Genomic DNA, 20,982 nt, shown 5'->3' with positions numbered 1-20,982 from the left:
TGAATTTGAGAGTGAATTTCTGTGGTTCCCGGTAGCTTAGTCGGTAAGAGTGCCCGGCGCGTATCTGGGAGACCCGGGTTCGATTCCCGGCTGGGTGAAGCGGAAATTTTTTGTGAATTTGAGAGTGAATTTCTAGAATTCTTTAATGCCTAAAGGAGGTTAGGCGGTGTTTGAGGTGAATTTGAGAGTGAATTTCTGTGGTTCCCGGTAGCTTAGTCGGTAAGAGTGCCCGGCGCGTATCTGGGAGACCCGGGTTCGATTCCCGGCTGGGTGAAGCGGAAATTTTTTCTCTCTAAATTCTAATTCTCTTAGAATTCTTTAATGCCTAAAGGAGGTTAGGCGGTGTTTGAGGTGAATTTGAGAGTGAATTTCTGTGGTTCCCGGTAGCTTAGTCGGTAAGAGTGCCCGGCGCGTATCTGGGAGACCCGGGTTCGATTCCCGGCTGGGTGAAGCGGAAATTTTTTCTCTCTAAATTCTAANACCCTTAAGGTGGAAATAGGCCGAAATAGTATCGCAGAATTATAGAAATGTTGAAAGATGAGGAATTTGTTCTAATTCATACCCATTAGTTTGTTACTTTCTGTTAATTATAAGAAATTACTGCCAATGCAATGTATGGTACAGCTCAGATTGGAGAATGCCGCGAAACCCTTCTCATTTCGCCTCTTCCGAAAGCCATTTTATTGCATACAAATACAATCCACATTACATAAAAGCCAACTTAAACAATTGTCAACGACATAATAATTCTAATCTCTCACACAACACCCTCCTGCATCGTCTTTCATAATAGAAAACGGCACTGGGGGGTCATGGTCACAACGCCCGCTCCGCGAATCCGTAAAAGGCATTCGCATTTCTGCTGCTTCCACCTCTTTTCTTATAAAAAACGTCCTCATCCATTCCCGGTTGCACTCGTTATCGCCGACCGGTCACCGCATTTTCCTTCCTGCAGTCAACCTAAAAAGGAAAAGAAGTCAGTCCAACGATGGTAGTTACCGCGATGTCTGAAGAAGGTGTACAGATCCAAAAAGGATTATTCGAGTGGTGGAGTGAAGAGAGTGAGTATCTCCTCCAGAGGATAGAGCGATGGGCAGCCCTGGCACGTGGTTACAATCGCCTCAGGTCCCACAAGTTCTCGAGGGGTCGACTGACCTTCGGAGAAGTGTTGGATGACGACGAGGATCGATACATCCCCGCGGAATTTGAGTCGCTGAGACGCTCCGAGAGGATGAAGACTAGATCTCCGGACGAATCGAGGCGAATCAACTGTTGCGGGACCTTTAATTACCAGTCCAACAGTAAATTGGATAGTACGTGCTTGGAGACTTATCGGTACGACCACAGTATCTACTTCAAGACCATTGGAGACATCAGGAGAAGCAAGAGTCGAGAAAATGTCGGGTGTAAACAAGATGGCGATCGGTGCTCGGATGACGAGAAGGTCGAGTGGGACGTGCGAGTGGTGAATAATTCAGTGGCCTCGAGGGGTTTCGCCACCGACCGACAGATGGTGGTGATGCCCAACGGCCAAGTTCGTTGGGACTATCTGGACCAACATTCTTCGGAGGATGGGGACAATAATAAGAACGTCTGGCCCGTTGTTGATCTCAGCAAGTTAGAGACGGGGGAAAATTGTCTCGACGTTAACCGAAAGGTTATCGATTACGAAGACGATCGCGAGGATCAGAGGAACAATAATGCCCCGACCTCCGTAAGTAGAAGCAAATCGTCAGTGGAATTGAAACCTCAGCAGACCATGACGAGGATTCTGAATTTTAGGACGAAACGATCGCCGAAGGTTGTCCAACGACCGATGGTCTGTGGGGAGGGTAATGTCTCCTGGCCCGGGGTCCTCCTCACTTATACGTCGAGCTATGTTGATCCTGCAGTTGCGTCTTCACATAATCGAGTTGTAAAAGTTAAATAATTCGTCGTTATCCTCAAGTGGTAAATTTTAGATGTATCATTTCAGTCATTAATTATCGAAATATCTCGAAAGGGGGTGGGTGGAGGAGAACACACTGTAGAACCTTTTTTGTAGATGACAAATTTTACTACAAAAAAGGCCTGTGATGTTTTTTCCTAGCACCATCCCTTACTGAGATAATCGCACGTCATCGTTCAAATCTACTTTTATATTTCAATTAATTAACTAATAATTCGTTTATTGATATACTCTGGATCGATCCTCATTATGAATCCATACCTGACGTCAGATAATCACAATTATCTAATAGCAATGTATTCCACTTTGTGAAAACCATTATAAAACTGATAAATTCTCATTTTGACTCGTTAATTATTGAAAAGATCTCCCAATTACTTTGAAACCGTCGATTATTCCGAGAACGAATGGTTTTAGAAGAAAACATTACGAAAACTTTTTGTAGCTGACAAAATTTCCCACAAAAAATTTCTTTTGACGTTTTCCTCTACAGCCATTTTTTACGGAGATAATAGCGGTCTAGGCTTTGAATACACAAATGTCAAAGCGACCTCACAATGGGTTTGAAAACTTCATTCATTGCATCATCACCTCCAAATTGATGAATTTGAAAAAAATTGTTGGCAGCCTCTCGAGGACGTCGTCTTATTCTGTAATACGATGCTCATTAGATTAATCTTGTATTGTCCATCACTCCGGCCTGGAGCAACGCATGCGCCAGTTTCCAGGGCCACGCAGGCAACACTAGCTTTTGTGCGCGAAATCGATTATTCGCGGGTATACCGTAGTGTTCAGTCGTAGTGGAACCTTCCTGGAGGGTTTTGAATCAGCAAAACGCATTATCAATTGTAAAATATCATCATGGGAAAGAGATTTGAGACGATAGCCGCCATGGCCTGCATGACGACTCTGCTGATGCTGTTTAATTTCGTATTTTGGGTGAGTCCATCCAATCAATCAAGGATTGCCCTCGTGTGCTTCCGCGGTGTTATGAATTCTCTGATTATGATAATCAAGTTATCAATATGGCTTCCAGTGCAGTGGAATGATAATGCTAGTTGCGGGGATATGGCTGCGGATGCAGCTGCGCGATTACGTTGATATGAGTGTTGAAGGCAGTGGAACTGCTCTTCTGGGGTTGGCATGTCTCGGGGCATTCGTTGCCTTCATCGCGACCCTCGCCTGTTGCTGCACAGCAAAAGGACATCCAGCGTTGTTATACGTGGTGAGGGATATTGATTTGTTTGTTGCGTCATCGGGGGGTTTGTTTACTCGACTCGTTTGCTTGAAGGGAAGGTAGTCCCTTGGGGCAAATTAGTCGGGTCGTGGCGAGAATTTAATGATGATTGGGGTGAACATCTGGGTCAATTGTCTGGTCAAACTTGAAAGTGAATGAAAAATCTCGAAAACTAGTGGATTTAGGAGAACACATTATAAGACCTTTTTCGAAGAGCAGAATATTTCCCATCGAAAGTATTTTATGGTATTTTTTCATAGACCCACTCGTTACCGAGATAATTGGATGATTAGCGTAGACAGGCCGTCTACGATTTGATAGAAATAGATGTCTTATTTTTTTTTTTTTATTTAAGCGCGAAACCTACAGATTTATACAGCTGTTATAGATGTCTTAGGATAATTAATTGAAAATCAGTCGTTTTCGAGGCGAATTTTTCGGTCATGACGTCACGAAGACGGTCAGGTAACGCTTCATTGGTCGACAAAGAAGAGAGTGGGGAGTTGTCCTCCATTCGCCGAGGCGCACCTCAAGACTTGGTTAGGTCGGTTCGAGCCATTCCATGATTGGTCCAGCGCTCGACTGTCTGTATGACTTCATTCGCGATTTCAAAGCGTTTGAAATCTTCAACTTTCAACAATTAATTATTAATTAATGAGCAATATTTCAAACGTTTGTGAATGAAAAGTGAATTATTCAGGTCCCAACCTTGAGATTAGAAAATTGAAAAAAATTCATGCAAGTTCCTTATTTTGAATCGAATGCGATAGCTTTGTTAATTTTTGTATTGTTTTGTATTTACCACAAAACCAATAAGTTTATACAGCTTTTCATACAAAAAAAAAAAACAAAACAAAAAAAAATTTCTTTCGTTTACAATAGTTCAACATTCTAGATCTCACAAACTATCGAGTTTAGAAGAAAACATTATATGACCTTTTTAAAAGAGCGGAAAATTTCCCATCGAAAATATTTTCTAGCATTTTCCCGTAAACCCACTCATTACCGAGATTATTGGGTAATCACTAAGCCATAATATCCTCCTTAGTATGGAGCCTTCTTAGCAGTGATAGCTCTCTTGGAATTGGCAGCAGGAGCTTCCATCTACACATATCGTACCTGCCTAACAGACGGCTTCGACCAGGGATTGAACCAGAGTCTCGCTCGTTATGGCACTGATGCTAATACGCAAACTCGCGTTGACGCCATGCAAACGGCGGTGAGTAATGCGGAATCCAAAGGTCTTTGGAAATGTTTATTTTTCTCATCATGTTATTTTCCACCGCGAGCAGCTCCATTGCTGCGGTAACCGAGGTTCCAACGATTGGGTGGACCTGAAGCCACCGAAGGACATTCCCAAGTCCTGTTGCAAGATCAATGAAGATCTTTGCGACCCCACTCTCTCCAGTGATATTTACACCGAGGTACAGACTCCAAAATATCCAATTACAAGCCAATTTTTAGTCACTGATTATCTCCGTAACGATTGGCTTCAAGAGAAATCATCGTAAGACCTTTTCTGTGAGAAATTTCTCCCTCTCCATAAAAGATCTTCTGATATTTTCTCGTACAGTCACTCATTATCGAGATAATCATCTGTTAATTATGACCCAAAACTAACGTGACTCGCTAATATGATTAAAATAATCCCAGGGCTGTTACAATCGTGTGATTGACTTCATCAACTCCAATATCGGTCTAGTGGCGGGAGGTGCCGTCGGTGTCGCCTTTTTCCCGCTAGTTGGCGTTTTCCTCGCTTGCTGTCTCGCGAGTAATATCAACAAAGCGAAGTATGAACAGGTGGCATAGAGAGGCCGGAGTGGGGGTTACTGATTAACATTTATCCAACATTGAGAAGATAAAATGCAAGGGGGCGATGGGAATTGAAGGACTTCTGGACTCTCAATATCAATGTCTATTATTACGTCCTCATACTCACAACGTCAATATTGATTGAAATTTAATACTCCAATTTAAATGTCTTCATGACTTTGCAACGACGATTTTTCTTTACCTATTGTGATTTTTATCGTTTTGAAAATTTATTCTTCCTGTCTTTTTGGACCTCTTCCATGTTTACGCGGGGCAATTATCCCTGAATACAACGCGCAACGCGTTTTTTTAAATATTCGGAGCAATTCCATTTGTTCAGAATTCAGTGAGACGTGAAGAATCTTTTCATTGACTGGGAATGCCTCGATTGAACGAAAGGATTCTGTTATATTGATATAATTATATTCTTGTTGAATAAAATTTGTCTTGATAAATTATTAATATATTCTATAGATATTATATTTATGGTTATGGATAATTAGCTTTTACTATCTCGGTGTATATTATCTAAATATATATTATATAATAAAAGAAATTTAACTGTGAATTATTTGGTATGGTTTTAATTAGATATTTTAATCGTGAGAGACATCAAGCTCGAGGAAATATTTCAGTGATACATCCACGCACCATCATCTATCAACTTCGTAGCGATTCCTCCCGTAAGTAATTTATTGCCATCTTCATCTATCAGATTGAGATTAATTTTGTGTTTTGTGGACCAGTTTTCGGAGACAGCTTCTAATGGTCTGCAACGTCCACCTGATAGTATGAATTTATCGACCTTCACTTTTCCCTGTGAAAATAAAATTAATCTCAACATTTCGATGAAAATTTAATTCGATCGATGATTGAAATTTGAGCTATCACCTTGTCCACTGGACATCCGTCTTCCATTCCTATAGCTTCTCGTACGAGCTCGCCCCAGGTTTCACCTTCACCTCTTGCAGTCATATCACATAGATCAACCGTGCCTTCCGAACGTTTTTCCCACCACTCTTTGAATCCGTTTGTGACATATTGGTCCCTTCGATAAGTCAACTAAGGTGCAAAACACAAATGAAAAGGAGAGGATTGAAATAATGTAGACAAGCCCGCCCATGAAGTAAGCGGATTCGATGAACCAAATCAATAGCGAAGTGATACAACGGTTCAAGTCGACTTCGACTACTATCTAGTTTTTAACGAATATCTCGGAATCTAAGGGAGATAGCAAAATTTTTGTCACGACCTTTTTTGCAGCCCTCAATTTGCTGTACAAAAAAAGTCTGTTTGAAACATAGTCATCATTCTATCAGTTCAGCGGGGAATTAAATCGGTAATCTTCGAAATCAATCGAGCCCTTCGGGTCAACAGTCAAGAGTCAGCGAATCACCCGGAAAGGTAGTAGTACGACATAGTCAGTCAGTTAGAGCAATCGCTCGGCAGTTCAACAGCCATGTAATAGATTATCAACTCAGTTATTAGTTCAGTTCATCCACTCAGTAGAACTGTTATAGAATATCAAAATTAGAGTCAAATCAACGTAGATTTAGTGAATTAACAAGTATTATAGTTTCTCAACGAATTATGTACATCAGCAGTGAATTATCGAAACATTAGAGTAGGATCAACGGAAGGCGCGTGTCGACGCGTCTCTCAACGTGTACAGTTCCTCATCATTTGGGTTAGATTTAATCGTTACAGCAATTATCGATAGACATTTATCAAAGACATTTAATAGTGACTCAACAGTGAATTATCAATTTAGACAATATATTCATTTGAGAATCTGCCGTTCAACCGGGGTTGTATTTGTTCCAATGGGAGTACTCACCTGGACGTCTACCCACAGACAGAACATTATTACGAACGTATTAAAAAAGTGCATCGTGTTTAGTTGAGAATTTTTTTTTTCGACTGATAGCGCCTACTGGACAGCGATCCGAATATGCCCCCAAGAAGGCACATGCAATTCTTCCATAATGCCATAATTTTGTAGCTTCATTTCCGTGTGTGTTTCGTATTGTTATGTAAACTTCAACGTTTCGTTATCATTCATATAGTCTTAATGGCCCTTGGGCTTCCTGTAAACTTCCTACCCGTGCTTTTCGTTATTATTTAACTACTGATATTTCATTGAAAGAAGAATTTACTTCTTTACTAATGGTTGGAGAAAGTTAAAATTAGACTTAAAATTAAGTTTAGGTGGCCCGAATCTGAATCTGATCATTTTCTCTTTAATTGACCCCGTTCAAATGACGATCAGAACAGACTGCATTGAATTTCTCTGATATCTCTCTATGTAATAATTTTGTAAATTAGGACAACGCAAAAATTTTCACGGTTCATAAGGGTAATAAAGGTCACGAGGGTCGAAAATGATCGTAAGGATCATAAGGACCGAAATAAGTGTCATGAGGGTCACAGGGATCATGAGGGTCGTGACGGTCATATGGGGGTGAAATGATTCCGAACAATTGGACAAGGTGCGTTGTGTTTTGTTAAGAACTCTTCGCTTCATAGTCCATACGCTAGGGGTACTTCTGTGTACATTGAGATGTCCATTAGATTTTATTACTGGATTCTATGTATTCGAGGTCGCTGATTGCGAATATGATGATCGTTTGTGCGAAATCGTGGGCAGTCTCTTTGTTTATAACAATTTAATTGTTTAAAACGGAATATCGTGGAAACGGTTGGCTATAGGGGAAAATGTTTCAAACAAAAAATGTTTCTTATCAAAAAGTGGACATATTTTGTTTTACAACATTTTCTCATAGCTGTCATGCTTGCAGAGATATCGCGGATGCAAGTCCAGCGAACGGCGCGCTGGCACTATTGCGCGGCGGCAACGCGATCCGGAGTCTTGTAATTGGCCTCGACTGTTTTGACTTGAATAAAAAAACAAATAAATGAATAAATAAAGAAATAAACATTCTTGGATAATGTTTATAAAAAAAATTATGTCTTTTTTTAAAATAAATTCTTTCTATTCTATTTTTATAGGTCTTGTAATTGGCTTCGGAAGTTTTGATTTGAATAAGCAAATAAATAAATAAATGAGTAAGTGAATAAATAAATAAATCAATAAACATTCTTGGATAGCGATTAGTATAAAATAATTATTATATTTTTTTTTTCAATCAACTTTTGGGATGATTTGTGTAGCAGAAAAATCTTGGAACGATCTCATCATCAGTCTAAAAATGACGATAACCTCTAGGCTTTAATCATTCAATCCCCCCTCCAGGCCATGAAAATGGCGGTGTAGGAAATGGAATGAGTGAGTGTTGCGTTGAGTACGCGTGACGGTGTCAGTCGTGTTCGTTTTTGGAGCAGCTGAGACCGGGGGAGTTCTACTCACACGTTCTTAATCCATTATAACAATTCCCAGGAGACCTTGTGACTCAAATTGATTATTTAGGATTGTTAAATTAATTTTTAAGCTTGAAAATGGCGCAGTGCAGAAGATTTGTGGTGACAACGGGGGGCTTGCTCCGAGCACGGGGACATGGAGCTGCAACAATTGTCACGAGTCGTTCTAGGTACTCTATTAATTAACAATTAACCTCATTATTCAATTGGTCGAGAGCTGAAATCTCGGAGAATTTGTTGTTTGAATTTGTGGTTTTCATTTTTTTTTTATTTGTTGAACTCATTTTTTTGTTATCGTTGTTTATAATTAACAATTACTTTTTGTTATTCAGTTATTTTTAGTTATTCTCGAGTTTTAAACGATGAAAACCTGAAAATTTAATTTCGGTATTTTTTGTGTAATTTGTATTGTTAAAATCGTTTTGGAGTTTTTGGGTTGTATTTTTGATTGTTAATTACTACTCACCCCTCGTCAATTAATTATTTTGAATTATTTGAGAACGAAAATTTCGATAAATTCATCGAATTTGTGATTCTTTAATTTTTAATTTTTTTTGTGGGACTCAATTTGTGTTTTTGTCGTTCATTTCTACACATGACATTGTAAATATTTGTAAAATTCTTTGTAAATACTTAGTTAATTAAAAATTACTTTCTGTTATTCAGTTATTTAAAAGATGAAACCCTGAAAATTTAATTGATTTCGGGGTTTTTCTCGTCTAATTTTTATTGTTGAACTCGTTTAGGAGTTTGTGGGTTGTATTTTTGATAATTATTTAGAATTATTTAAGAACGAAAATTTAATAAATTCATTGAATTTGTGGTTTTTTATCTTTTCAAAATTAGTTTGTGCACTTAACTTTTTGTTTTTATCCCTTATTTTGGCCCATGGAGTTCTAAATATTTTTTAAAATTAACAATCACCCCTCAATCTTCAATTATTTTGAATATTCAGGCGTAATTACTAATAAAACCCTGAAAATTCGATTGAATTATTGTCTTATTCTGTTTAGAAATTCAGTTTTAAACTCAATTCCAAGTTTTTGTGATATACTCCCCATGATTGCTATGATTTTCAATTATTTATACCAAAAATTTTTACAAACTCACTTTATTTCAATTTTTCTCCCCATTTACTCGTTTCAGAACCGTAATCTCAAGGAATTCGTTAAATTTTCAGTTAAATTTTTTATTGAACTTAATTACTTATTCACGAGGGGTTCTCTTCTCCCACAAGCAGTTCTAGATCCTTCCTTCATTATCAATTATCCCTTGTTGTTCAATTACCTCTACTTACAGTCAAATTTTCAAAAAGTGAAACTCTAAAAATTCAATTCGATTATGTTCACCTAGATTTCTTCAATTTTTTATGACGTATTTTTCCAATTAAGTGATAATTTACTAAATATCAACAATCGTCTCATATTTCAATTATTAATGATGATGATCATCATCAAAAAATTTTAAGAGAATTAGAATTTAGAGAGAAATTAAATTTCAATTAATAATTGTTTCAATTATTATCATTATTATTATTATTATTATTATTATTTAGTCATCATCGTAAAGATTTAATCTTTCTGATGTTTAAAAAAAAAATAGTTGACGTTCTCATTTTTTTTCGTAAAAAAAAATTCTCAATTTTTTGTGTTTAATTTCCCTTCATTTGTGACTGTAATTGTTAAATTAACAGCTCATGGTGGTCGCACGTCGAGATGGGCCCCCCAGACGCAATCCTGGGTGTGACAGAGGCCTTCAAACGTGATAACAATCCCAAGAAAATTAACCTGGGGGTCGGGGCATACAGAGACGACAATGGGAAACCCTTTGTGCTCCCCAGTGTGATCAAGGTCAAAACAGTTGTGTAATTAATTAAATTCAGCACTTTCAGGATTTTTTTTTTTAAAGATTTTGTTGATTTTTTCAGGCTGAGGAGAAGCTGAGGGCTAAGGGGCTCGATAAGGAGTACTCCCCGATCTCCGGAAATCCTGATTTCTGTGCAAATAGTATTAATCTAGCCCTTGGAGATGGGAGTGACGTTGTAGCTAACAAATGGGTATTTTTTTCGATTATTCCTCTTTCACCCCGTCGGTAATTTCAAAATATCTCCTTGAGGAGGGACTTTACGAGAAAATGTTATAAGACATTTTTTCTAGAGAATTGAATTTCCCACAAAAAATGTCTGATGACAAATTTCGATATAAGTCTTCCCTCTCGAGATATTCGTCGGATCAAGTTGATACGATTTAAAAAATTTGAGAATAAGCGTTTTTTAATTGTCTCAAACGATTTGAATGCTCTTAAAAACAATGTGTGGGTTTTTTCTAATGATATTTTTAGAATGCCACAGTGCAGGGAATATCAGGCACAGGATCCCTCTGCATCGGTGCATTTTTCCTGAACAAATTTTTCCCTGGAAACAAGGAAATTTACCTGCCATCTCCATCCTGGGGCAATCACACACCTCTGTTCAAATTAGCTGGACTCAGTGTTAAATCCTATCGTTACTATGACCCCAGCACTTGTGGCCTTGACTTCAAGGGGGTGATGGAGGACATTTCTGTGAGTACTTGGACGTAATCTGTAGTTTGTGACGTTAGAGATAAGAAATTTTTCTCTCTACACTGATAGAAAAACAAACACGTTGTCAAACAAGTCCTGTTTGGGCCAACAAAATCGCTAGTTGAAAGTCTCAAACACGAATAATTCTTCTGCTTTCGACAGCAACGAAATATTTGGCACAAGAGGCGGATAATTCACGCCAGACGGTGCTCTTTCAGGATGAAAATATCTCATACCGAGGAAAATTTATCCTTAAGTTACAAGATTACTATCATATCATCATTACTGTTTCATTTGGGTTCATTTCTTGTCTGTGATTATTAGACATCCGAAACGAAAAACTACTATCCCTTGTTTCGCATAAAACAAAGATTTTTCGGGAGCAAAATACGTATGGGAGTATCGAATAACGAAGGAGTCGTGCTAGAAATAACATTTCTTGCGTGTACAGAGAATGCAATTTTTTTTGAACTACTAAATCTGCTTTTGCGACAAAAATTTTTCATTCCGGCGAACTCTCTGCATGTTTGGCACAAAAAAAAAATGCTTTTTTGATAATTTTCAAAAAACTATTTTCTTGGCACAAGTTAAACTTGTTTGACAAATTTGTCGTTTTTCTCTCAGTGTATTTTTGTTTTCTACATTATCTGGGTGAGTTTAATTGCAGAAAATCCCGGAGAGATCTATTATTCTTCTTCACGCTTGTGCCCACAATCCCACGGGTGTCGATCCAAAGCCAGAACAATGGGCTGAACTGTCGGCACTAATCAAGAAGAAGAATCTCTTTCCTTTCTTTGATATGGCGTATCAAGGATTTGCCTCTGGTGAGTTGACTCTTCTAGGGAATTATTGGATCAATGGCGCATACTGAAGCTAGTGGTTCATTGTACTTTTTATTCTTTCATTTATTTTTGGAAATAATAACAGTAACAATAAACAATCTAAGGAACATACAATTTAATGTCACGTTTCTACCATAACTTTTTACAGCTAGGATTATATTATTTTACCCTAAATGATTGCTTCATGACACAAGAGTTAAGTTGTTCCATAAAGCATCCACTACTATCTTTCGAACGTTATCTCGATGTTTTTTTTCATCTTTCGTCATCTGAAATTGTTAATTAAGTCCTGCATCATCAGAAATTTTGAAAAACTATGAATGAATAGTCAAAAAAAAGTACAAAAAATTCTTAATTTTTTTAAAGATCATTTTTAATTTATATTCAGAATAAGTTGAATAATAAGAAATTGAAAAATGTATCTGATTTACGGTGACAAAGACTGATTTCGTAAATCTTTTCCCACATTGCACAGCGACATTTATTACGGAAAAGGCTCTTTGAAAAAAGTTGTAATATTTTGGAGAATTTTTTAATCACACTTTCATCACATAAAAATGGCAGATGACTACATACCACTGTTTTGAAAATTGAGATACCTAGCTGTTACTTCCCATGAGGAGTTAGAGTTTTGTTATCCACCATGGAAAATGACAGCTGATAGATAATTTGCCACAGCGAATCAGATATTTCTAATTTCCACTTTTTTCAACTCATTCTGAATCTCAATTAAAAACGCTCTTTGAAAAAGTTCAGAATTTTTTCTATTTTTTTTATCATTCTATTATAATTTTTGGGAATTTTTACATGATGTACCACTCAATTGACAATTTTGGATTACGAAAGATTAAAAAAATCCAGATATCATTCGAAAGACAGTACACCCGGGCCTTAAAAAGGGATATAAAACAAAGATTTGTGTAATCTAGGATCTTAAGCGAAGATTATCCTTGTTCCTAGGCCTAAGGTTATCCCTAACGAAATAGATTAGAGGAAAGAATGCAATTTTTATGAGCAATTGAGAATTAATTCAGAACTGGAGTTCGATTTTTCAAGCTCTTTGATTGAGAAAAAGTCAAGACATTTTTCTCCATCTCAAATAGTTTCCAAGATAAATCCCCAATTATCAAAACCTCTTTCCAATCTTGTAATTAATAGACATTCTCTTACTCTCCTAAAATTAATTATGCTAAACCTAAACGACAAATTAAATCTCAGTGTCAGGACAATCCTCACAGCGTCAAATGACAGATTGTCATCAATTGGAGATCATTTCAGAATATCAAAATAAAAAAAAAACAATCAAGCTACGAATTTTGCATCAATACTTTCACTTTCTGCTTTAAGGGTGCCAAGTGAATTTGGCGATGACCTTGAAAATTGACATTCACCAAGAAAGTTATAATTCAGTAGCGAAGCGGTAAACCGGGTTAAGTCGTTTTTTACTATTGGCTAGTTTTTGACGAATATCTCGGAATCTAAAAGAGATAGAAAGATTTTTGTCATTACCTTTTTTGTAGAGCCAATAGAGCGCTATAAAAAAAGTCATGAGAAAAATTTTGCTATCTCTCTTAGATTTCGAGATATTCAGCTAAAACTGGCTAATAGTCAAAATCGACTTAACTCGGTTTACCGCTTCACTACTGAATTTTTCTAATTAATAGTATTAGACAGATGGTGAACATCGGTGACAATTTTAAAATTTTAGAACTTATGGATATCGAGAAATTAAATAAACAAAATCAGTCTTTTACACGGCCTCTTATGGAGTTTTGATTAAATTGAACGTTTCAACCCCCTAGGAACTCAAGAAAAATTTGAAAAAATTTGAAGATATGGGGAATGATGTGTTCAATGTGATGGTGATAAAAAACAATGGGGTACCGGGGTGAATAAGAGAGATATTTCATGCTTTCTCGAGGTTCGTCACGCGAAATAGAGGATTTTCCGCATTTATTTTCTCGATGTCTAGTTCCGGTTGCGGGTTTGAAATTTCGTCGGATGGATGAATACATATTTCTCCAATGATGGAGGGAAAGAAAAAATTTGTTTTGAAACTTTTTTCAAATTCACTTGGCACCCTTAAAATTGAAAATGAAATTGCAAAAATACTAGATGCTTAATTGGTATTGAATAGTGACCGCAATTATCTCACAAATTATAAATAATTACAGGCGACGTAGCTAGGGATGCGGCAGCAGTGCGTCTCTTCGTGAAGGAAGGCCACAACATTCTGCTGGCCCAGTCCTTCGCCAAGAACATGGGTCTCTACGGTGAGCGAGTGGGTGCCTTCAGCTTGATCGGCTCCAGTGGCGACGAGGCAGCGCGCGCCATGTCCCAGATAAAGATCCTCATCAGGCCGATGTACTCGAATCCCCCCATAAGTGGCGCCCGAATAGTCAACGAGATCCTGAGTGACCAGCAGTTGAAGCAGCAGTGGCTGGGGGACGTCAAGGGCATGGCCGACAGAATCATCGGGGTGAGGACCAAGTTGCGGGAGAATCTGAAGAAAAACGGCAGCACCAGGGACTGGTCCCACATCACTGATCAGATCGGAATGTTCTGTTTCACTGGACTAAAGGCACCTGAGGTTAGTCATCAATTTATTTAGTTTCATTGAAGGAAAACACTCACTTGGGACATTTGACAGAGTGACTGAAAATTTCATTCACTAAAAATCATGAAGATTAATTTTCCCAATTATTTTTTCATTCAATCTTCAGGTGGAGAAATTGACATCTCAATTCAGCGTCTACTTGACGAAAGATGGAAGAATATCGATGGCTGGTGTGACATCGAAGAATGTTGAGTATCTGGCCCACGCAATTCATGAAGTAACGAAATAAATATGAATGCCCCATGGACTCATCCAACTACTCATGTATAGAACGGGCATTAGTCCCAGAAGCAAGCAACCAATCAACAACCAGTAATGAAAACCAAGTACCTAGAGAAGATGATGCAGAGGATCTACCTTTGTAATAACTACACGTCGATATCACAAGCATTTACTCACACTGTATTTTTGAAATGCACTGCAGGCAGTGCCCAGTGTTGACCCTATCGACACGTACGAGATGAAACTGTCTAAATTTTTTTACCAGAAATTGTCGAATGTGAAGATAGCAAAAATACGTATTATGAATCAGTTTATTGCAGATATTGAAGTGATTGTTGCGAGTAATCATGTTATTTTGAGGAGATGCTCAAATGTATTCCATGGATACTGTTTCCAAGTTCATAAAGTTTATGAGAAGACAGAGAATAAATGTACAATCGTGATGAAGAATTATTATTCATTTCTCAGTCCTTTCGCATTAACGCCAAATACATATCATTGATAAATTGAAACAACAGTCAATACTCAATTGCATGAGAGCATGCAGAATTTTTATGTATTCTATCTCCAGATAATTCATAAATCCGCGAATTCTATGTCATAAAATCAGAGGAGGATCAGTAGATAATCAGAGAATTAAATCAATAGTTGGAATACTTTCCATATTCTCTATTCATTATTTTTACTCATTCAATTTCAGTTCCATTGCAATTAAAATTCCTAGATCCTTGCCCAATAAAACACGACGAAATAATTATCAGATGTACGAAGGATTACTTTGTTCTGCCATAGACGGATACAGTTACAATCGCCTGGTCGCCCTTCTTGATGGAAATATCAGAGAAGAGTTGGCCCGAGCCGGGGTCTTCGGCCAGTTCAATCGGTCCAGTTTGGTAAGTAGCGACCCTTTTACCTTTTTGCTGTAAAAAAACAGTATCAGCTATGGAAATATTCAATTAAAATTTCAAATCAATTGAAAATTTCAAATACATTCAAAAAGCTAATTTCCATTATCATCAATAATACTAGACTACTGATTGAGTATAATGTCAATCAAAATATTTCTATTAACATTGACTTTCGTTTAGAATAAACTTCGGATTTTAATCTTCAAAATTGTAGTTATGTTCATACTTTCCTTTAAGGGGAGACCGCGGTGAAATTTGAAAGTCGCGGCTCGGCCTTCAGAGCTATTGGATGACTTTTGATATATGAAGGGATATATAAAAAAGCGAGAAAAATTTCGAACCCGAACCGTTTTGCCCCATATATCCACCAAAAACGTCATTTTTCACGTTTTTAGATTAAAAATGCTCCTTGGACCACAGTTTTCATCCGATTTCAATTTTTTGTTGTTGAAATGTTCGCTATACTCCAACGAATAAACTCAAGTATCCGTTTTGCTTTATATTTATTAGATCATGAGAAAATGTTTTTCTTTAGTTTTCATTTTTTTCCTCTTATTAGCAAAAGCTAAAATTCGTTGTTTTCCGCCCATTTTTTAAAATAATATTTCGATTACGTATGATTACAACGTGGAATAACGAAAAACAACTAATTTTAGCATTTGCTAAAGAGAGGAAAAAAAATAGAAACGAAAAAACTTCATTTTCTCATGATCTGATAAATATAAAGCAAAACGGATACTAGGGTTTGTTCGTTGGAGTATAGCGAACATTAAAAAAAAAAAAAAGTTGAAATCGGATGAAAACTGTCGTGCAAGGGGCATTTCTAAGCTAAAAACGTGAAAAACGACGTTTTTAGTGGATATACGGGGCAAAACGGTTTGGGTCCGAAATTTTTCTCACTTTTTTATATATTCCTTCATATATCGAAAGTCATCCAATGGCTCTTAAGGTCGAGCCGAGACTTTCAAATTTCCCCGCGGTCTCCCTTTAAATGGCGGTGATGTTGAGGGGAATTGAAACATTACCTTTGATATGGGACATTCTAGATCCACATCCAGAAATTGTCCTAGGAGGGATCCCATCAGCTCATCCATGGAGTCGGGCTCACTGCAGAGGGGGCCACTGCCTTCAGCCACCACATTATCGGATTCATCCTTGATTGAATACTCAATCTATTCAATCATAAGTGTAGAATGATGATAGAATGAAAGAAACATCACGAAAATGCCACAAAATATAAAAAATATTTCATGGAAAAAATCAGTAGATTTTAATTTGTCTAAACAATTGATTGAAATTTTTGTCTTCAGAAATTCGACGACATAAATTTTCCATTTTTACTATAAAACTAGGGGGTTCCCTGCTCGCTCCGCTTGCCAACCCCCATATGAACCCCGTGATACTTATTCTGACACTTGCGACCCTTAATGTGACCCTCGTGGCCCTCATTAAACCCCCGTGACCCTTATTTTGACCCTCGTGACCCTTAATTTCTGACCTCCAGGACCTTTATTTAGACCCTTAATCTGACTTTTGTGATCCTTCATCTGATCTTTCTGACACTTATTTGGACCCTTAATCTGACCCTCATTATAACCTTCGCGGCCCTTATTTTGACTCTGGCGACCCTTGGTTTTTGACCCCCATGACCCTTATTTGCACATTTACTCTGACCCTTGTGACCCTTATTTATACCTTTAATCTAATCCTTGTTACCCTTATTTGGACCCTTAATCTGACCCTTATAACCTCTAATCTGATCCATATGACCCATGTGATTCTTATCCTGAGCCTTAATCTGACCCTCGTGACCCTTATTCTGCCCTTGTGGCTCTTATTTTGACGCTCAAGACCCTTATTCTGTCCCTCATGACCCTTATTTTGATCCATGTGCCCTGATTTTGTCCCTCGTGACCCTCATTCTGACCCTCATGACCCTTATTTTGACCCTCATGCCCTTTATTTGGCTCTCACGACCGTTATATTGACCCTCGAGACCCTTATTCTGACCCTCACGCCCCTTATTTTGACCCTTGTGACCTTTTTTTGGAGTCTTAATTTCGTGTACCAAATTTTCATCACCAGAAGTCGATTTGGATTTTTATAATATAGAGAGATAGTTCCTATTCGACATTTTCGATTAAAAAACAGACGCGCAGAAAACCTTCAATTCTTCACTACAATCGGCACAAAAACTAATAGAATTTTCCATCGAGTATACTGAGTTTTTCTATGAAATTATTTCGTGCGTGTACAGTAGATAAATTACCGTTAAACCATCATCATCGGTGATTTCCTCCGGGATCACGACTTCCTCTACCGAACTATCACCGTAGGTATCAACTATCATCCATGGATTCGCTTGCTTCGTCACCTTCTCGAGGTTTGCCGAATAGGCATACTGCTCGCTCTGAAATTGTTCCATAATTTTCAAGATTAAAAACAATAATTCTTTAAAACTAGGGATTGAGTGTCGACGATGGGATTATACGCATGAAAAAATTCAATAGAAAACCTAGCGAATTCGCTAGAAAATTCTATCGGAATTTTATAGGCGTTCTATGGGGTTTCTATAGGATTTCTATTGGAATTCTATTGAAAGATTTTATTTGTTTTTGCGCTGATTCTATTGGGTACTCGATAAGAAAAAGTCAATAGATTTCGAATTTCTGTTTGAATTTTTCCCTTGAGATTTTTTCTAATAAGAATGTTTGGGCATCAATTTTCCACTCGGATTCTGCAAACCAAACAAAATCCAACGGAAAAAACTTGGAAAATTTGTGCCCAATAATTCTAATAAAAAAAATCTAAGAAAAATTCAAACAGAAATTCGAAATCTATCGACTTTTTCTTATCGAGTATCCAATAGACTCAGCGCAAAAAACAAATAGAATTTTTCAATGGAATTCCAGTTGAAATCCTATGGAAACCCCATAGAATTCCTATAGAATTTTCTAGCGAATTCGCTGGGTTTTCTATTGAATTTTTTCATACGTGTACGTACAGCGGCGTAAGCCACGAAATTGATGAACAGAAATACGATCAGCTTCATGATGAGATGAGACTTGCAGCGGGCAGAATACCAGGTACTTCTTGGACGATTGTCTCTTTTGGAAGTGGTTTCGATGAACGTCGCGCTGGCTTCTTTACATTAGCTATTATATGACGAGTCCTCTGATGGCATTGCGTGATTACGAACGGGTAGTCCACCTTGGAAGAAAGAGCGCTTCTTATCGTTTGGAAATACCCAATGTTGAACGAAATTATTGGAGGAATAAAAATTGTCGAGGATATTTGTAACAAAAATGTCAAGCTAAATAAATAACAAGGGCTATTGTTGCATGATTATGTCTTGCAGCTGAGAAAATTCTCCTGAAATGCGCATTTATCAGGGCACCTGCGGTGCGTCATCAATTTCTTTAGTTTCATTGAAGAAAAACATTCACTTGAGAAATTTGACAGAGCGACTGAAAATTTCATTCACTAAAAATTATGAAGATTAATTTCCCCAATTATTGTTCCATTCAATCTTCACGCGGAGAAATTGACATCTCAATTCAGCGACTACTTGACGAAAGATGGAAGAATATCGATGGCTGGAGTGACATCGAAGAATGTTGAGTACACGGAGAAAAAATTTTGGTAAAAATTACCCTTCCAGAAGGATAAACGTGTATTATTGAAATTTTTCGTCTGCTTATATCCGGAAGTTCGACAAGAATAGATGTTAAATAATAAAATTTATCATATGTAAAATAAATTTTACCCTTACCTATGGTAATTTTCGCCGAAGGAACCAAAAATTGTCTACACATTTGTCAAAATGTATATAGACAAAGACAAATAATATCTATGTGAATTATAAAAATTATAGTTATCCTGGTAATTATTACAAAATTCATAGAATAATTTTTACTCACCCAATTCTATTAAATTATACCCATCGTGCGCATCAAAATCTAACCAGATGCGCGCGACACTTTTTACCCTTCCAAACAATAAATTCTGCCAGTAGAATGTCTCGTAGTAAAAACACTTTGAGCTCTGTTATTAGATATTTTCATCCTGAAAAGGCACCGTCTGATGTGAATTATCCGCCTCTGGAGCCAAATATTTCGTTGCTGTCGAAAGCAGAACAATTATCCATGTTTGAGACTTTCAAATTCGAACCAAACAAATTCCTTTTTGACAATTTTCAACTAGCGATTTTGTTGCCCCAAACAAGACTTATTTGGCAACGTGTTTGCTTATCTCTCAATGTACCGTTGTGTGTGGGGCTAGCTAAGATAGAGAGATGATCATGATAATAATCATAGTACAATTCAAATACAAGAATGCAATGGAAATGACAAAAATTCAATTTATATTATTTCCATTTCACTTGCAATGAGACACAAAAAGAATACAGGAAAAATAAATATTTGTGAATTTTAAAGTGAAAAAAATTGAACTATCACGAAGGTGGAGATTACTTACAGCAGCAAGAGCCACGATATTAATGAGACTCAGTACCATCAGTTTCATGATGCGACTTGAATTGCAACGGGAAAGCACCAGTTATGCTTTTGAAATTCACCTTCAAACTGATGCAAATTATTTTCCCTTGGACTACTTATCATCATGTTTTATCGATTGTTACTCTGTATGAGTAATAGAAAACTTCGAGTCGAACTTATCAACTGTTTTTCTTTGTGGGTAATTTTGCTTCCTTACCTTGATAGTATTTTTTATTACTGGGAAAGGACGCGCGCTTATGCTCGGCGACAGGTGTAAGTTCAATTTCCAGAAGAAATTTTTTAAAATACTGGATATTTTCTTCATGTAGTATAAAACGAGACCGAACACGCGCTACAGCGCGCTGTAATTGCAACAATAATAATTGGAAATCTCAAAATTGAATGAATCCTGAATTAAATTTGCCGCCTAAGACGACTGTGAACCAATGAGGAATAAGCGTGACAGACTTGCGAGATATCGATAGTTATCGACTCTAAGTGTAGGTTCTTTTTAGAATAGGAAATATTCTTTTCATCACGCTGTGACGAAAAGTGAACTTTTCGGCACGCTCCGCGTGCCTAACAGTCCAATTTCCGCCACATTGTGATGAAAAATATTGTTCGTAACTCGTGAAAAAATGTTTTTTAGCTCCTGGGATTATATCACTCGCCTTCGGCTCGTGATATAAACCTCCCACTCGCCAAAAAACACTTTTTTGCACTCGTTACGAAATATACTATTGNATCGTTTCCTCATTTCTATCCCGACATTTAGTAAAAATTAATATATGATGATCAAATTTTATTTTACGTTTGAAAAATTTTATCCTGACGCATAATAAATTTTTCATCACGCTGTGACGAAAAGTGAATTTTTCGGCACGCTCCGCGTGCTTAACAGTCCAATTTCCGCCACATTGTGATGAAAAATATTGTTCGTAACTCGTGAAAAAATGTTTT

The 20,982-nt window shown here is 37.3% G+C and overlaps 5 protein-coding genes across 7 annotated transcripts; 3 read left to right on the top strand and 2 right to left on the bottom strand.

Annotated features, from left to right (window-relative positions):
* The first annotated feature begins 928 nt into the window (after positions 1 to 928).
* Positions 929 to 2,288, top strand: LOC107039153. Of its 2 annotated transcripts, XM_015258627.2 has the most exons (2): positions 929 to 1,714; positions 1,783 to 1,919. In XM_015258627.2, exons 1-2 carry the CDS (start codon positions 989 to 991, stop codon positions 1,834 to 1,836), a joined length of 780 nt encoding a protein of 259 aa, XP_015114113.1. In that variant the 5' UTR covers positions 929 to 988; the 3' UTR covers positions 1,837 to 1,919. The 2 variants fall into 2 exon arrangements, with proteins under 2 accessions (XP_015114113.1, XP_015114112.1); XM_015258626.1 differs by having other exon boundaries at positions 929 to 2,288.
* Positions 2,289 to 2,708: 420 nt separating this feature from the next.
* LOC107039138 (tetraspanin-7) lies at positions 2,709 to 5,565 on the top strand. Its single transcript, XM_015258609.2, has 5 exons — positions 2,709 to 2,887; positions 2,985 to 3,173; positions 4,234 to 4,404; positions 4,478 to 4,609; positions 4,839 to 5,565. The coding sequence occupies exons 1-5, from the start codon at positions 2,810 to 2,812 to the stop codon at positions 4,992 to 4,994; spliced, it is 726 nt and encodes a 241-aa protein (XP_015114095.1). The 5' UTR covers positions 2,709 to 2,809; the 3' UTR covers positions 4,995 to 5,565.
* Positions 5,412 to 6,953, bottom strand: LOC107039139. The gene is made up of 3 exons (XM_015258610.2): positions 6,835 to 6,953; positions 5,889 to 6,059; positions 5,412 to 5,814 (listed from the first exon to the last, which is right to left on the bottom strand). Exons 1-3 carry the CDS (start codon positions 6,886 to 6,888, stop codon positions 5,629 to 5,631), a joined length of 411 nt encoding a protein of 136 aa, XP_015114096.1. The 5' UTR covers positions 6,889 to 6,953; the 3' UTR covers positions 5,412 to 5,628.
* A 1,313-nt stretch (positions 6,954 to 8,266) lies between these two features.
* LOC107039195 (aspartate aminotransferase, mitochondrial) lies at positions 8,267 to 15,065 on the top strand. The gene is made up of 7 exons (XM_015258693.1): positions 8,267 to 8,545; positions 10,069 to 10,225; positions 10,303 to 10,431; positions 10,716 to 10,937; positions 11,605 to 11,761; positions 13,954 to 14,369; positions 14,503 to 15,065. Exons 1-7 carry the CDS (start codon positions 8,454 to 8,456, stop codon positions 14,623 to 14,625), a joined length of 1,296 nt encoding a protein of 431 aa, XP_015114179.1. The 5' UTR covers positions 8,267 to 8,453; the 3' UTR covers positions 14,626 to 15,065.
* On the bottom strand, positions 14,916 to 19,615 carry LOC107039196. 2 transcript variants are annotated; one of them, XM_015258694.2, is made up of 5 exons: positions 19,447 to 19,615; positions 18,531 to 18,736; positions 17,796 to 17,936; positions 16,552 to 16,698; positions 14,916 to 15,538 (listed from the first exon to the last, which is right to left on the bottom strand). In XM_015258694.2, exons 2-5 carry the CDS (start codon positions 18,576 to 18,578, stop codon positions 15,392 to 15,394), a joined length of 483 nt encoding a protein of 160 aa, XP_015114180.1. In that variant the 5' UTR covers positions 18,579 to 18,736; positions 19,447 to 19,615; the 3' UTR covers positions 14,916 to 15,391. The 2 variants fall into 2 exon arrangements, with proteins under 2 accessions (XP_015114180.1, XP_015114181.1); XM_015258695.2 differs by lacking the exon at positions 19,447 to 19,615 and adding an exon at positions 19,299 to 19,313.
* Positions 19,616 to 20,982: the final 1,367 nt, after the last annotated feature.

This window comes from Diachasma alloeum, unplaced genomic scaffold (assembly GCF_001412515.2).
Source record: "Diachasma alloeum isolate Michigan unplaced genomic scaffold, Dall2.0 Dall_scaffold_00294, whole genome shotgun sequence".
Taxonomy (NCBI): domain Eukaryota; kingdom Metazoa; phylum Arthropoda; class Insecta; order Hymenoptera; family Braconidae; genus Diachasma; species Diachasma alloeum.
The sequence above is the reverse complement of the archived record's forward strand: the minus strand, read 5'-3'. Positions and strand labels throughout refer to the sequence as shown.

What these genes read in the sequence shown, in the direction of transcription:
- LOC107039153 (XM_015258626.1), top strand. Translation starts at nt 989, where the DNA reads ATGGTAGTTACCGCGATGTCTGAAGAAGGTGTACAGATCCAAAAAGGA.
- LOC107039138 (XM_015258609.2), top strand. Translation starts at nt 2,810, where the DNA reads ATGGGAAAGAGATTTGAGACGATAGCCGCCATGGCCTGCATGACGACT. An exon ending in TGTTTAATTTCGTATTTTGG is followed by an intron (nt 2,888 to 2,984) that starts GTGAGTCCATCC and finishes TATGGCTTCCAG; the next exon opens with TGCAGTGGAATGATAATGCT. An exon ending in ATCCAGCGTTGTTATACGTG is followed by an intron (nt 3,174 to 4,233) that starts GTGAGGGATATT and finishes TATCCTCCTTAG; the next exon opens with TATGGAGCCTTCTTAGCAGT.
- LOC107039139 (XM_015258610.2), bottom strand. Translation starts at nt 6,888, where the DNA reads ATGCACTTTTTTAATACGTTCGTAATAATGTTCTGTCTGTGGGTAGAC. An exon ending in GTCTGTGGGTAGACGTCCAG is followed by an intron (nt 6,060 to 6,834) that starts GTGAGTACTCCC and finishes TTTGCACCTTAG; the next exon opens with TTGACTTATCGAAGGGACCA. An exon ending in ACGGATGTCCAGTGGACAAG is followed by an intron (nt 5,815 to 5,888) that starts GTGATAGCTCAA and finishes TTATTTTCACAG; the next exon opens with GGAAAAGTGAAGGTCGATAA.
- LOC107039195 (XM_015258693.1), top strand. Translation starts at nt 8,454, where the DNA reads ATGGCGCAGTGCAGAAGATTTGTGGTGACAACGGGGGGCTTGCTCCGA. An exon ending in ATTGTCACGAGTCGTTCTAG is followed by an intron (nt 8,546 to 10,068) that starts GTACTCTATTAA and finishes TTAAATTAACAG; the next exon opens with CTCATGGTGGTCGCACGTCG. An exon ending in TGCTCCCCAGTGTGATCAAG is followed by an intron (nt 10,226 to 10,302) that starts GTCAAAACAGTT and finishes TGATTTTTTCAG; the next exon opens with GCTGAGGAGAAGCTGAGGGC.
- LOC107039196 (XM_015258694.2), bottom strand. Translation starts at nt 18,578, where the DNA reads ATGAAGCTGATCGTATTTCTGTTCATCAATTTCGTGGCTTACGCCGCT. An exon ending in CCGATGATGATGGTTTAACG is followed by an intron (nt 16,699 to 17,795) that starts GTAATTTATCTA and finishes ATGATTGAATAG; the next exon opens with ATTGAGTATTCAATCAAGGA. An exon ending in TAGAATGTCCCATATCAAAG is followed by an intron (nt 15,539 to 16,551) that starts GTAATGTTTCAA and finishes GTTTTTTTACAG; the next exon opens with CAAAAAGGTAAAAGGGTCGC.